Genomic DNA, 14,504 nt, shown 5'->3' on the forward strand with positions numbered 1-14,504 from the left:
GGTGGAGTCAAACAGGGTTAGAGGAGGCTAGAAGGCCCTGCAAAACTGCAGTGGCGGAGCCAGCTCTAGTCAGAGTAAAGTGGTAAGTGATAGTGTTTGGTGAAGGTGTGTACTGAACTCCAAGTTGCAGCTTCCAGAATATCCTTGGTTGGCACCCCCCTGAGAAAGGCTGTAGATGTAGCTGCTGCCCTGGTGGAGTGGGGCCTTATGCTAGCAGGAACTGGTTTTCCATAATGGGTGTAGCAAAAACGTATGCAATGTCCTATCCATTTGGAAATGGTCTGTTTTGAGATAGCCTTTCCTTGTGATGCTGTCGCATAGGATACAAAAAGTTGGTCAGATTTTCTGAAAGCCGTAGTTTTATCCAAGTAGTAACGTAGTTGCCTGTGAATGTCCAAGGAATGCAGGAGTCTTTCTCCTTTGTTCTGTGGATTTGGAAAGAAGGTGTGTAAGTGGATGGTTTGATTTAGAGCCACACTGGATACCACCTTAGGCATAAAGGAGGGGTTAGTTCGTAGAGAAACTCTGTCTTGATGAAAAATGAGGAAAGGCTCTACTGCCATTAGTGCCTGTAGCTCTGAGACTCTTCTGGCTGAAGTAATTGCTAGCAGCAGGGCAGTCTTCCATGATATAAACTTTAAGTCAGCTGAGAAGGCTGGCTCAAAAGGTGGCAGCGTAAGTTTTTCCAGAACAAAATTGAGGTCCCAAGTTGGTGTTGGCGCTCTCCTGGGAGGCCTAATGTTTTTTTGCCCCTCTGAGATACTGCCTTAGAAGTGGATGTGAAAATAAGGGAGGATCCGTGTTGTAGTGAGCTGAAATAGCAGAGGTGTGGATTTTAATAGATGAAAAAGAAAGTCCTTTGTGTAACATCTCAGTTAAATATTGTAGAATCTGAGGTATGTCCGGCTGAAGGGCATTTTGGCCTTTAGCTTGGTTTCAGGCGCAAAATCTTTTCCATTTGTCTGAGTAGGCTTTCCTGGTGCTGGGCCTCCTGGCCTCCAGAATGACATCTATAACAGCTTGTGAAAGAGGGGCTGGCTGGTTGCTTAGGTGATTTGCCATGCAGCCAAATTTAAGGTTTTGAGCTGGCTGTGTAGAATCTGACTGCCTTGCTGTGTGAGCAGATGAGGAATTTGTGGTAAAATCCATGGTGGGCCCTGGGCCATGTTCCTTAGTAGTGGGTACCAGTGCTGGCGTGGCCAGTCCAGGGCACTGAGTATCATTTGAGGTCTCTCCATCCTGACTTTCAGGAGCACCTTTGTGAGAAGGGGCAATGGAGGAAAGGCATATACTGTCAGCATTTTCCAACTGAATGAGTGCGCATCCACTTTCCAAGCTTGATGGTGAAATGTCCTTGTGCAAAATTTTGATAGCTGACAGACCTGTTTGCCAACCTCCAAAACTATGTCTGGGCGCCCCCATTTTTGAGTTATCATTGCAAATACTTGTGGATCCAGTTTCCACTCGTGGGGATCCATGATGTTTCTGCTTAGGTCGTCTGCCAATGTGTTCTGTTTTCCTGGTAGGAATTGAGCTTGTAATTGAACTTGGTAAGCCAGTGCTGTGTTCCACAAGGTCATTGCTTGCCTGCATAGAGGGTAGGAGTGTGTACCCCCTTGTTTGTTTATGTACCACATTACTGTGGTGTTGTCTGTCCTTATTATAAGCTGTCCTGGATGTAAGAGGTCCTTGAAGGCTGTCAGAGCATTCTGTACAGCTAGCATTTCTTTTTGATTGATGTGCAGATTCCTTTGATCTGCAGTCCATATGCCTTGAACGCACCATCCTGCCATGTGCGCCCCCCCAGGCATAGTCCGATGCATCTGTTGTCATAGTTTGCCAGGCTGGGGGTAAGGTGAAAGGCTGACCCTTGTTGAGGTGACATGCCTGTGACCACCATAAAAACTCCTGTTGAAGGCAGGGAATGAGAGGTATCATCGTTTCCAAGCTGTGGCTGTGTTGAGTCCATACGCTTTTCAGGTACCATTGTAATTTCCTCATATGCAGTTTTGCAAATGGTATTAGTAGTATGCAAGATGCCATGAAGCCCAAGGCCTGCAGAATTTTTCTTGCAGGGAGTTGGGTCTTTGTTGCCATTATTTTGAAGTATTGAGTTAGTTGTAGTGGTTTGTCTGGCGTCAGATAAGCCATCTGGGCCGTTGTATTCAAGCTGGCACCCAGGAATGTCATATTTTGTGAGGGCACTAGTTTTGATTTTTTTTCGTTTACTGTGTACCCCAGGCAACTTAGGTGTTTTACAAAAGTCAGATGTTGTAAGAGAATGTCCTTGCTTTCTGCTTGGATGAGGCAGTCATCCAGGTATGGGTATATTTGAATTCCTCTGTCTGCAGTATGCAATTACTGGTGCCAGGCATTTTGTGAAGACCCTGGGTGCAGTAGATAAGCCAAAGAGCAGTGCAGAGAATTGGTAATGGGTTGAACCTGCAATGAAATGGAGGTATCTTCTGCAATTTTGTCTGATAGGGACATGCAGGTATGCCTCCTTGAGGTCCAATGTTACTAGCCAAGCTTTCCTGCCCAACATGGGAAGAAGCTGCTGTAGTGTTAGAATCTTGGATTTGGGTACTTGCAAGAAGGTGTTTAGAATTGAAAGGTCCAGAATGGGTCTCCAAGCATTGTCCTTTCTGGGGACTAGAAAGAGCCTTGAGTAAAATCCTTGGCCTTGCTCCTGTGTAGGTACCAACTGAATGGCTCTCATGTCCATGAGAGCTGTAATTTGTTTTTGTGCCCCTGCCCATTGATTTTGTGGCAAGTTTGGCATTCCTTTTATCCTTGGCAAAGTGTGGAAATGGAATCTGTATCCTTGTGAGATAATGTCTAGGACCCATTTGTCCTTTGTGACGATGCGCCAGTTGTCTGTAAAAAAATGCTAATTTTCCTCCAAGGGAGCTGCCAAGAGATTTTTGCTCGGCAGTTTGAGGTTTAAGTCATTGTGTTTGTCTTCTAGTAATTTGGGACCTGTCTTCTCCTCCCTTCTGTGTTGCAGTGCCCCATTGGTGAGGTTTGTAAGGGATTTGGGCTTGTCCTCTGCTCCTTGGGCGTCTGTATTTACCCCTCTGTGTCTGTCAGAAGCTGGAAAGGACCAATTTTTTGCTGGCCAATTTCTGCTGAAGCGTGGGGGTTGTACCTATAAGAAATCTTTGACCGTCTGCATAGATTTTGCCTTATCCCCCATTTTCTTTAAAACCTCTTCTGCTTTAACCCCAAATAAGACATCCTGCTGTAAGGGTGCATCTAGTAACTTTGCTTTAACATGATCAGGCAGAGTTTATTCCTTTAACCAAGCATGTCTACGTATAACAGACCCAGTAACAGCTGCTCTACAGGAAGCTTCCAAGGAATCAAATCCACATTGTAAAGTATGTTTGCCCACCTGTTCAGCTGCATGCAACAGATCCTGCATTTCCTTGAATTCAGACTGTTGAGGGTGCGTGCTCATCTTTTGTTTTATTTGAGACATTAGGAATTGTTGGTATTTCAGCATGTGAAATTGACAATTTAGTGCTCTCATAGCTAGAGTAGCTGAGGTGTAAACCTTCTTCCCCCACCTATCTAGTGCTCTGGAGTCCCTTTCAGAGGGTACAGGATTTTTAGCCATAGAGGCCTTAGCCCCTCTGGGACCCTGGGAGATTGTCTCTGGGTCAGCAACATGGCTTTTGTAAAGGAATTTGTGTGAGTCAGGCACTCTATAATATCTATCTGGTTTGGCTGGAGCAGGAGGCAGAGAATCTGGATTTAAACTAGATTCTAAGTAAACATCATCCACAATGTCTAAAACTGGAGGGATAGCAAGTGGTCTGTGCTGGGGGAGTAAACGAAACTCTTGGAGCCTTTTCTTTGAGTCGGAGTAGTCCTGACCTTCCCAGTGGAAATGTTCCCTCATGGTGTGTAAGGTTTCCCCAAAGGAATAGTCTTCAGGGGGAGAAGCTGAGGGAATGGAATCTTCAGCATCAGAATCTTCATAAGGGGGAAAGGAGTAATCCTGTTCCTCAGAGGAGCCTGAGGAAATAGACACTTGGTCAGAGGAGGCATAATCCTCCTCTTGTCTAGGCCTTTTGTCTGGGGGGGGGTGGTTGGGAACCCCTGATTAAAGAAATCAAAACTTCAGCCATTTTAAGCATCTGTTTCTTAGGCAAGGGGCCTTAAACTGGAGACTGATGTGCAGTCTTTTTTGGTTTTAGAGGAGTCTTAAGCTTAGCATAAGATTTTATGGTGAGAGTAGTCGGTCTGAAGACACCTTCTGTAACCGAAGGTGTTTCCGCAGCACTGGCTTCTCCTTCTGCAATGTTGTCGGTAGGGTCTAAAGAAAATGGCTGCGTCGGCCTAGAACTCTCTGATTGAAAATCCAAAGTGGTCTGGGGTTCCAATTCTGCGGTCGCCAGGGGCTGCATAGGCACCTCACTGAAAACCGGAGACCGGCCCAGCTGAGGCCTTGGAGTCTGGCTTGGATCTAGGCTGCCTGTCTTTATCTTTGCGTTTTTTATGCACGCCAGTAGTCGGTTGCTCCGATGGCATAGTGTAATTAAATTTCCTACCGAAGTAGTGTCGTGCGAAATCAAAGTGTCGCTTTATAGTTCACTTATTGAACCTAGCACAAAACTGACAACCAGTGATGTCGTGGTCTGGGCCTAGGCAAGGTATACAATAAGAATGAAAGTCCTTATGAGGTATTTGCTTCCCACAAGAAATGCAATTGTTAACTTTTTCTGACATCAGACTGAGGCAAGAAAAGGTTCCCCAACGGGGTGCTTAGCTTTGAAGACTTTGGACTGAAATTCGATTCGAAAATCTCAGGTGTCGGCCGACCGGCACTTGCGAACTGCTTCTGCTTCTGGCACCGCGCGGCAAGAAAGACTGAAGAAAATGGCGTCGGATGCCTCTTATATACCCCTGGCGCACTGACGTCAGGGAAGAAGCGACAGCAACAGACGCCGGACCAAGACTTTGGAATTCAGGCCGACTGCGGGACCGCCTGACGACAGGATAACCCAAATGTGATGACTGCAGCAGGGTAACACGATGAACATCCTAAAAACGGATACATTTTTGGGTTACCACTTAAAATGTCCCAATTCCTCTTAGTAATGTTTTTAATTTCTCTTGCCTGTGGACCTTTAAAGCCCTCTCCAAATTTCTAATTTCTTGTTGACTAGTGTGGTGTCTTAAATTTACCCCTAGTAGGGGATTTAAACTTCTTACCCCATTGAAACTGTACATATGGCCTAATATCTTCAGCTAGGGATGCTGGATAAGCTTGAGCTAAAAACATTTTGGCTATCACACATCTTCACATTGTGAGGTTATCCTATAGTGGCCCTAATGCACTGGCTTTTCACAATACTCATTTTTTGACTAAGTGGGTGGCAGCTAGAAAATTCTAAATAAGAATTACTAAAGGTTGGCTTACTATAAATGCTCGATTTAAAGCTCCCTCCAGTATTATAAATCACTGTGTCCAAATAATGAATACCTTCCCTACTAAAACTGTGTGTAAATTTTAAAAATGAAGATGTGTTACTAATGTATCTCAAAATTATCAATATCTTGCAGTGACCCATTCCATAAAATAAAAATATCATCCAGACATCTAACATATAATTTGATACGATTATAAAAATTACTTCCAAAAACAAAATTAGGTTCCCATTCTAAAAGCTCTAAGTTAGCATAAATGTGGGTACAGGAGGCACTCATGCAACAGGTCCTAATATAAAACAATGCTTTGAGAGGGAGCAACCTCAAGAATTCTAATATTTTGCAGAAGAGCAGTACAACCAAGTGTGGATCATGCAGCAATGCCAATTTAACAGATTAACTTTAGAAAATATTTGTTCTAAAATTTATTTCAATAAAGGAAATGGTCAATCCAAGAGGGTAGTTTATTTGCTAAATGTTTGGGGTGCCCAGCTTTCTATGTGGACAAATACCCCTGTCGCACTGACGTCAGGGAAGAAGCGACGACAACCGACGCCGGACCTAGACTTTGGAATTCGGCCGACCGAGGACCCGCCTGACGGCAGGAGAACCCATCTGTTATGACTGCAGCTGTATGCATGATGAACATCATTAATGCCCTATTCAAAAACACCATCACTAGACCCAAGTGCACCACCTTTAATTTTGCAATTTTAGAGCAAATTAAGATTAACCCTAAGGGTGGTGGCTTATGTATATACTTGAAGAAAAAACAATAATAAAATGGCAATTGAGACTGTATGCTTCCCAGCCCCTTGTATTAATGAGAATATTTCCCTTCAGCCTATTTTAAATATAAGGTTCATTTTTTAACTGTGTATTATATTCATTCATTTTTCAAATTATATTTTTATTACCGTCTCATTTGTGAGTTGTACGTTAAGTTTGTGGTACCTTTAAATTACTGTAGTTGTTTTTAACTGACTAACTTGTTAGTATGCAAGAGTTTGGTTTTCGATGGTTTGATTTGGAAGAAGTCCTAATGTTCATAGGATGAAAGCGCTCAGTCATTGTTTTTATTGTTTTAATAAAGATTTCTGAATGAGAAGTCCTTGGGTTTGACTGCTGAGATACCTTTGGTTGTTATAAATTATCAAAATGAGCAAGCAACAACAGATGCACTGGGTTTAAGAACACAACTGCAACATTATGGATGGGATGGAAAAACAATTAGTCTCTTAGTTCTGAGCTTAATGGCCTGTAACTGCCTTAATACAAAGACTAGTCCTGAACTAGACTGACAGGCTCAGTACACAAGAATGAAACTAGGGTTTAATGCCAAAAGTAAGACCACTTATACAGCAGAATGCAATGCAACTGCATACTGGAATTATTAATGTACGCTAAAAGACCTTAGCTGAAGCAGATAAAGACTGTTAAGATGAATTTAAAATCAGATCAAGAAATGAAACCACATCTTTCTTTCTCTATGTAATGGAACATAAAGCACACATTGAGAAGTAAAAAAGTGGACTCAGCACCTAGAAGAAAATTAAATAAAGCTGCCAAGTGGACCTCAACAGAAGAAATATTACGGCCAGAGTCAAAGGTCTGTGACTAATACTCTAAGATGGGTAGAAAATGTAAATGGTCCAGTCACCTGGAAGTGGATCATGAAGGAAAATGGGGGCCATATACTACTAAGTTTTCTTTGTGACAGGTCCCTGCTCAGAAGAAAGAATTAGAGACATCCTTCTCAGGATATGGAGGGTCACAGGCTATTACAGGAGCTGAAGAAATCAAGCAGTTAACCTGATGAAGGGAAAGTCCAGGTACGGCTTGTTAGATGGGTGAAACAAGAGATTTTTTTGAGGGTCAGACAGATTGTCCCATCTAAGAGATGAAGCCAAATTAGGGGAACATTTTTCACAATTAAAAGATATTAGGATCACATTGGTCTTGCAAGACTTTACCTTCTCTAGAAACCTGATAAAGAGAAAGGCTAAGAGAAGAACTGGGGACAGTTTCTGCAGAAGTGCATTTCTACAGCATTCTCCCAAGGGAGGATATTGGGTGGGGGGTGTTACATTTGTAGATGGTCATGTTTGCAAGCAAGTCACAGCTAGGTGCTTCTCAGAAATGGAACCAAATGACTGACAAATAACTTGCATCAGCAGACAGCTGCACAGCCAGTCTGCAAGAAAGCTGGCTTGTTCTAGTATATATGAAGAAAAGAGAAGGTGACCAGAAGCTAAATCTCACTCCCTCTCATAACTTCTCACAGTGGGCGGGAATACGTTCCCCTTGACTGTTTAAATATCAAATCACTGCCATACTGCTGTACTGGGTAACAATAGCAAAGAGGGGAAGGAAGTACTGGAATACCTTTAAGAAGGATGTACCTCTCATTTTCAGAATAAGAATGTACAGAACGTCCTTGTGGGCAGATCATGTGCCACAGAATGTCTAATGCAAGCAATGTCACCACCCCACTCTACAGCAGAATCATCTGTGGTCACAATCAACAGGAGAATGGTAGCTTAGAAGGGTCCGCTAAGAAGGAGACTACTTACGCCAGTCCACCACACCAAATATACTCTACACTTCATGGATACCCATATTTAAGCATCTAATCGATGTACAGCTGGTCGCACCGAACCCTGAGGGTCTAATGAACCATCATGCGAAATCAGGCATAAGCCACCATAAAGAGTGGACAGCATGAGGCCATTGCTCAGAGAAATAGCACCTATAACAGAATCATTTTGAATCAGTTGCAGTACTATAAAGTGGGAAGACAGAATTTTGCCCAAGTACGAGAAAGGTGTAGCAAGACAATTATAGCAGAACACAGCCTGTGAAGGTAAACAACTGCAGACGCATATGCTGAGATTATTTAAAATTCACCACTATATCCAAAGAGTGGAACCCAGGAGGCAGTAAGACCATCCATAGTTGAGGCTGCTAGCAGTCAGTCATCCAGATAAGGAAACACTCTGAAGTCCTGAAGCCTGCCATCTGCTGCTACAACTACTGACATGGACTAAGTGAACACAGAGGGCTGTAGTAAGATCAAACGACAATGTCAAGAAATGGAAATGACCGTTTGTTATTTAGAAACAAAGGAACTTCTAGGACTCCTTGGCAATTCTATGCAGGTATACATGCTGGAAGTTCAAAGAGCACAGGGAAGGGCAGACTACATTGAAACCATGCCAAGGAGCTCTTTGATGATGCAATCACTTATGCAACTTGGATGAAAGCATACTATCTATTTGAGAGCTAAAAAAAATTAGTAAATGTTTAGCCATTGAAGGTATGGCAGGACCTCCTGGATGTCTCTTTTTAACATTAGGCTGTGTACCTCTAATCTGGCCGCTACCTGTTGATGTGGTAGAATGCCCAAAAAAGGGGACATGCTATCTTGGGGGTGTCATGAAAGGAATGGCATAGATTGTGGATACTATGCCCTTGAACCACATATAACATGTAATGGCCAGAGAAGTGGGCCGTGGAAGAACTGGTGACTCCCTGTACATATCCAAAGGGGAGCAGACTGCTCTTCTCTTAAACAGGACAGCCAAAAACCTCCTCTTTTGGGGATAAGACCATTCTAGGAGTTGTTGCATCCTTCCCAGCCCTTTACAGAATGTCAAAAATTATTCTGTTGAGAGCAAAGAAACCGAACAGAAAAGCAAAGCAGACTTCACCAATTCTACAAAATCAGATGTTAAGGAGCCCTGAACTCCACTTCAGGCTTGAAGCGTGTGCTGTATTTATTTTCCCACTCTGTTTTTACACTGGGTCCAAAGAGTAAGGTTCCTTCAAAAGGGGTGCTTGTAAATAAGGACTTGTGGCTTCCAGCAAACTAAGTCAGATGGTGCAAAGCAGGATGACAAACCAGCAGTTGTATCTGCTACTCTTGCTGACCCACCCACATCACTGTGTGCAAAGTGCATGGTCTGGTTAGTCATCAAGTCAGGGGTTGACGGCTTGGACTGCAATTTGGTTTGCATGTCAGAGTCTTGCAACCCTTCTGAAGTGTGCCTAAATTCATTGGTTAGCTCCCTCTGGAATCTCAACACGTATACCATGTAGTTTAGTGCCCTCACAAGGAAGGTGGAATACAAAAATCACATGCTACCCAAGACTGTCCATCACATGCAACTCTATGGAGATGGACAGCCTTAACCTGCAGATTAAGGGCCCTTTTAAGAGTAAGTAAGAATATTAAGGGGTCCAGGAAAGGGATTTGTAACCAACTAGGACAGTCATTGGGTAGACAAATTTTTCTGTTTGCCCGCTTCAAGACAGACTCCACTATATTTGGGTTATTTGGTGCATTTTCCATGACCAGCTGAACCATTTTCTCAGTGGAGGAACCACCCAAAAGGATGATCCAAGAGACTGGAAGGCCTCAGATGCCAAACACGGGTCCTAGGGTTATTTAGTTTTCACATCAATTAGCTCTGGTATCATCATCCCAAATGTTTGGTCATCATGTGGAAGACTGGGAAAACCTGTCTAGTGGTAATTGTCTACGTCTGGAGAAATGGACTCATTAGGAGAGTCTAAGTGCTTCCTCTTGCATTTGACCTTGATACAGATATCAAGGGGAGCAGGAGGAGGTAAAACAGATTCAGACATCATTATATCCTGTCAAGATCACCCCCATGTCTCTGTTCTGGCCTAGAAGGGGTAGACAACATCAACAGGTAAGGTGGGTCCCTGGGTCATAGACTGAATTGTAGCAGGGATGAACTCATGCAAGACAGCTTGCAATTTAAAGTCAGAACCAGCACCAGCCCCAAACTTGAGGCCACCAACCTTGAGGGACTGATACCAAATGATACCTCAGCCCCTGGATTTGCAAGACAATGCAGACCCTTTGAGGCTGATGTACTAAATCAGCAGACTGGTTAAAGTCAGTGGCCCAGACATCTATCATTAGAAGGCCAACTCCAGAGACAAAATACTTGGCCCAGAAGGAAATCTGATTAAAGACAGCCTTGGCAGAAGTGCCATCAACATCAATAGGAGCAACTAAGACAGAAAAAGTGATATCAGAGCCTTAGAAGGAATGATGGTCACCACAGACAATAGGTCAACTGATAGACTCAGCTGCTTTGATACATGCCCTGTGAAAAAGGTGAGGTCCCAGACCAGAAAAGGTGCTTTCAATCTCATTAATGTTAACAGGGAAAGCTTCCTGGATCCCAATATGCTGTACACTGAAAAAATGCATGGAAAATTATTTTGTAGTACACCTGGACAAAAAAATGATGTGATCAGATGGATGACAATGAGAGACAAGCGTACAGAGCTCAGGCTCACAAAGAATAGAGAATACTTTCAAGCAAGAGGAGTTCCTTTCTAGGGGCTACCCCTTCAACATGGTAGGACTTAGGAGGAAGAGATTCAACCAAAACTACATCTTAAGTACCGGGATTACTGAAGGCAGAAAAAGGATTTCAATTTCTTAGCTGCATTCAAAGAATGCCCATTAGCATCTGACTTGCTTATAACCTTGTTGAATGAAAGACTGCTAAAAGTGGAATAGGAAAACCTAGAAGAGGCCCTCAGCACCAGGGAAAGCCCACAGTTCCTCATCTCTTAATGTTTCTTCTTCCAAACTGGACTGCTAGAAAGATTTAAAACTATGATACTACTACAAGACATGCTCCTCACCTAAATACATTACACACTGGGTATGCCTGCCCTGGGGTGGAATTCTGGCTGCGCACTTGTTTTTTTTTTTTTTTGAAGAACTGCAAGCCCTGATTTTTAAAGATCCTGACAAACTATCATACACAGAAGCTACAATACAGACAGCAGCAAAAAATGGTGCTTACACTGACAAAAGGGGAACAGACTGTGGCTACTGCACTAAACTACAAGGAGTTAAAACAGCTGGAAGAAACTAAGAAAAAGGAACCAACTGACCTGATACACACTCAGAACTCAGCATCTTACAAAATTACAAACTAAAATCAAACAAAAGAATCCAAAGCCACAAAGAGCAACAAATTCCACTGTTAGCCTAGGGTTGTTCTTTGGTGGGACCTGACTTTAATGCGCAGCAAAAATCATCTGGACAGCACTGTGGGTACAGGAGTGAGGCTGAGGTAGCTTGGTAAAGTTTTAGATACCAGGTGGACTAATGTTGTCAGTCTTTGTCTTGTTGGTGATGGAGATGAAATTCACTGTGACAGATCTAAAATATACATACACTATTACATTTTTTAGAGTTGCATCTAGCATAACTGTCAGTTGAAAACTCCAGAAATCAATGTACTTTTAAACAAACTCGAAAATTCATCCAAGTTCGAAGACATATATTTAAAATTATATTCTTTTATTGAATTTCACATTAATTTAAACAAAAAGTTTTATTATTCTGTGGGATGATGACAACTAATGTATAAAACAAAAAAAAAAAGGAATTATTTCAAACTCTCATTTTGCACTATCCACTTTTTATCTTTTAATTTTTAAACAAGACCTAGGCATAAACAGACAAGAAAACTGTTACTAAAGAGTTCAACTGAAAAAATGCAGTGTTAAATTTTTGCTTCTTCGTTGCTGGACAGCAATGCATCTTGAAAAGCTTACGACTTACCGTTTTGGTAACCAGGACAGTCAAGCAGACCCCCATTTCCATCAGTCTGGTAAACAACACTGGATACCACTTGGAAATAGATAACTTATTCAGTGAAAAAAGCATATTGGATTACTGCACATCTACTTGACTGTACTATTAATTGTTATAGCCTGCAAGGTACACAAACGCACACGTACGTACACACACACGCACACGTACGTACACACACACACACACACACAAAATATATGTTAAGGCCCTTCTCTACCAAGAAGCCTAGAAATTCCATGGCTCATATCACTGACAGCTTGTGGTCACCACCAAAAGAAAGTACTAATAGCAGCCATCAGATACTCCAGTTCAGATGGGGGTAGTCTAATTCTAGTTAATGTTGTGGAATCCCTCAACTACTGCAAGCACTATGGCACCCAGTACTACAGCACCAGAGATGAGATTTTTTTTTTTTTTAACATTTCACAAAGAATTGCAACTTTACCCTCCTGATATTACACTAGCCTTTACAGTATTATATTAACTTTTAACAGTTGCTATTCTGCTTCCTGTAACAAGCAAAATAGAAGATCAAAAGTCCCCTGCTTCCAAAACAGTTAGTTCTGCATACATTACTTTATTCTGAGCCCAACATTTTAAACTCTGCGGTGGGATAGCTGTTAGCACTGCCGCCTCACAGCAAGAGGTTCTCCTATTCGATTCTTGGCTGGCGCGCCTTCGGTGCGGAGTCTGCATGTCCTCCCTGCAGTTGAATGAGTGTTAAAGATATGCAGTAGGTGCTTGTGTGTGCCTTCTGTGAAAGCTGGGCATCAGGCTGGCAGCTTGACATTGAAAAGACTCCACTGCCAATCAATCTGCAGATCGGTGATCTGCTGTGGCAACCTCTAACGGGAGAAGCCGAAAGACTTTCTTTTAACCATCAGCTCATGAAATGGCAGCTTCAGAAAGTTACTGACTACAAGAAGCACAAAAGCACTGAAGAGGTACTATGCTCTTCACTTAAGGACTAAACATATCTGCATGAAACATGTGAGATGTGTTAAAATCAGTTTTCCTCAGTGAGCTCTACAGGCAGACACTCCAATCCAAACAGTGTATAAATTGTAACCAAGGGCAATAATACCCACAAAAATTCTCAAAAAATTTAGAAATCTTTAGAGGAAGAAAAAATATTTCGGAGATCATTTTAAAAGTAACCTTACATGGAGTGGTATTTCAGCAGATGATACAATAAGACACAATCATTTGGCTGACATACCCTCTTTTTTAAAAGAAATACAGTGAAAAAAGCCATAGCACTGGTAAGTCTGTCCATGTGCCCACCCGATTTATGCTACAGCCTTTAGGCCACTTAACAGAAAATAAATAAATATCTGTCTTTTAAGTACTGTGCAACAACCCATTTATAATTTCAGTGTAAGTTCTCAACTCTTGCTTAGCGGACTTTGCTTAGTATATGGATGAACCGGGCAATATGTTCACATGCAGCAACTCTGTTGGCAAGACTACCGCCTTTTCACTACATCTCTTTTGCTTGCTTTACTACTGCTACCAGACTTGCTTGAAGACTTGGAAGAAAAAAGTTTTGTCATGAACTCTGAGACATCGGGTAGTTCATGGTTAGGGTTCAGCATGGTCATCGACTGCTCCATCTCCTGAATAGTTAATGCAAGACAGGAAAAATAAAAATAAATCATCAGTTTTATTTTATCAATATTATTTCAAACAATTATCAGAACACAAGGATTTTATGTCATTTGCTTAATAACTGCAAAAGTATAATTTAAAAATACTGCAGAAGCAGACCATAGTTTTTGTCAGATGTTTTAAAATGCCTAAAAAGCATTCTATGTTAGCATGTTAACTTTACATATGTAGCACAAAAAAAGGAAAAAATATAAACAATATAAGTACATGCTACAGTAAATTTTGGCTATTAGTCTTTCTCTCTGTAACTCCAAATATCAGTGAAGTGACTATGAATTCTAAATCGGTTATAAAAAAAAAAATTTTGGCCAAGCATAGAAGGGACAAAGTCGTACATACTAAAAGCCCCCTGACCAATTTAAACAGGCAGCTAAAAGGGTTAATACTTCAAAGGCTAAATTGGAAAAAAAAACAGCTTCTTAGGCAAAGGACAACCACAAAGCTTTTCTACAGCTATGTCCGTAACCTTACAGGAAATGCACAACAATACACAGAACTCATTATAAATGGCATCACCCACATTGAACCGGGGTCCAAAAATGTGAGATAAAAATGCGAGATAAGTCAGCAAGCAAAGAAGAGTAGCATTGCTGGAATTGAATTCATCTTTTAAGTCTTGGTGAGTACCTTCACGAGTTGGACCCAGTTTTCACAAAATCTCACCAAGGCGACACTGATATATAGACTGTATTTTATATAGCATACATCATGGACAGAAGTAGGTTAAAAAAATAAAGTTGGCTGGGTG

At 41.9% G+C, this 14,504-nt stretch overlaps 1 protein-coding gene across 1 annotated transcript in view; it reads right to left on the reverse strand.

Moving 5' to 3' along the window:
- Positions 1–11,774: 11,774 nt before the first annotated feature.
- Positions 11,775–14,504, reverse strand: part of EMC7 (ER membrane protein complex subunit 7) — a 313,873-nt gene continuing 311,143 nt past the window's right edge. Inside the window, exon 5 of the mRNA XM_044074160.1 lies at positions 11,775–13,704. Within this exon, the coding sequence (XP_043930095.1) occupies positions 13,555–13,704 (150 nt within the window). The 3' untranslated portion in view covers positions 11,775–13,554. The remainder of the gene's footprint in view (positions 13,705–14,504) is intronic.

This window comes from Protopterus annectens, chromosome 6.part0 (genome assembly GCF_019279795.1).
Source record: "Protopterus annectens isolate FY-2018-M chromosome 6.part0, PAN1.0, whole genome shotgun sequence".
In the NCBI taxonomy this organism is placed as follows: domain Eukaryota; kingdom Metazoa; phylum Chordata; order Ceratodontiformes; family Protopteridae; genus Protopterus; species Protopterus annectens.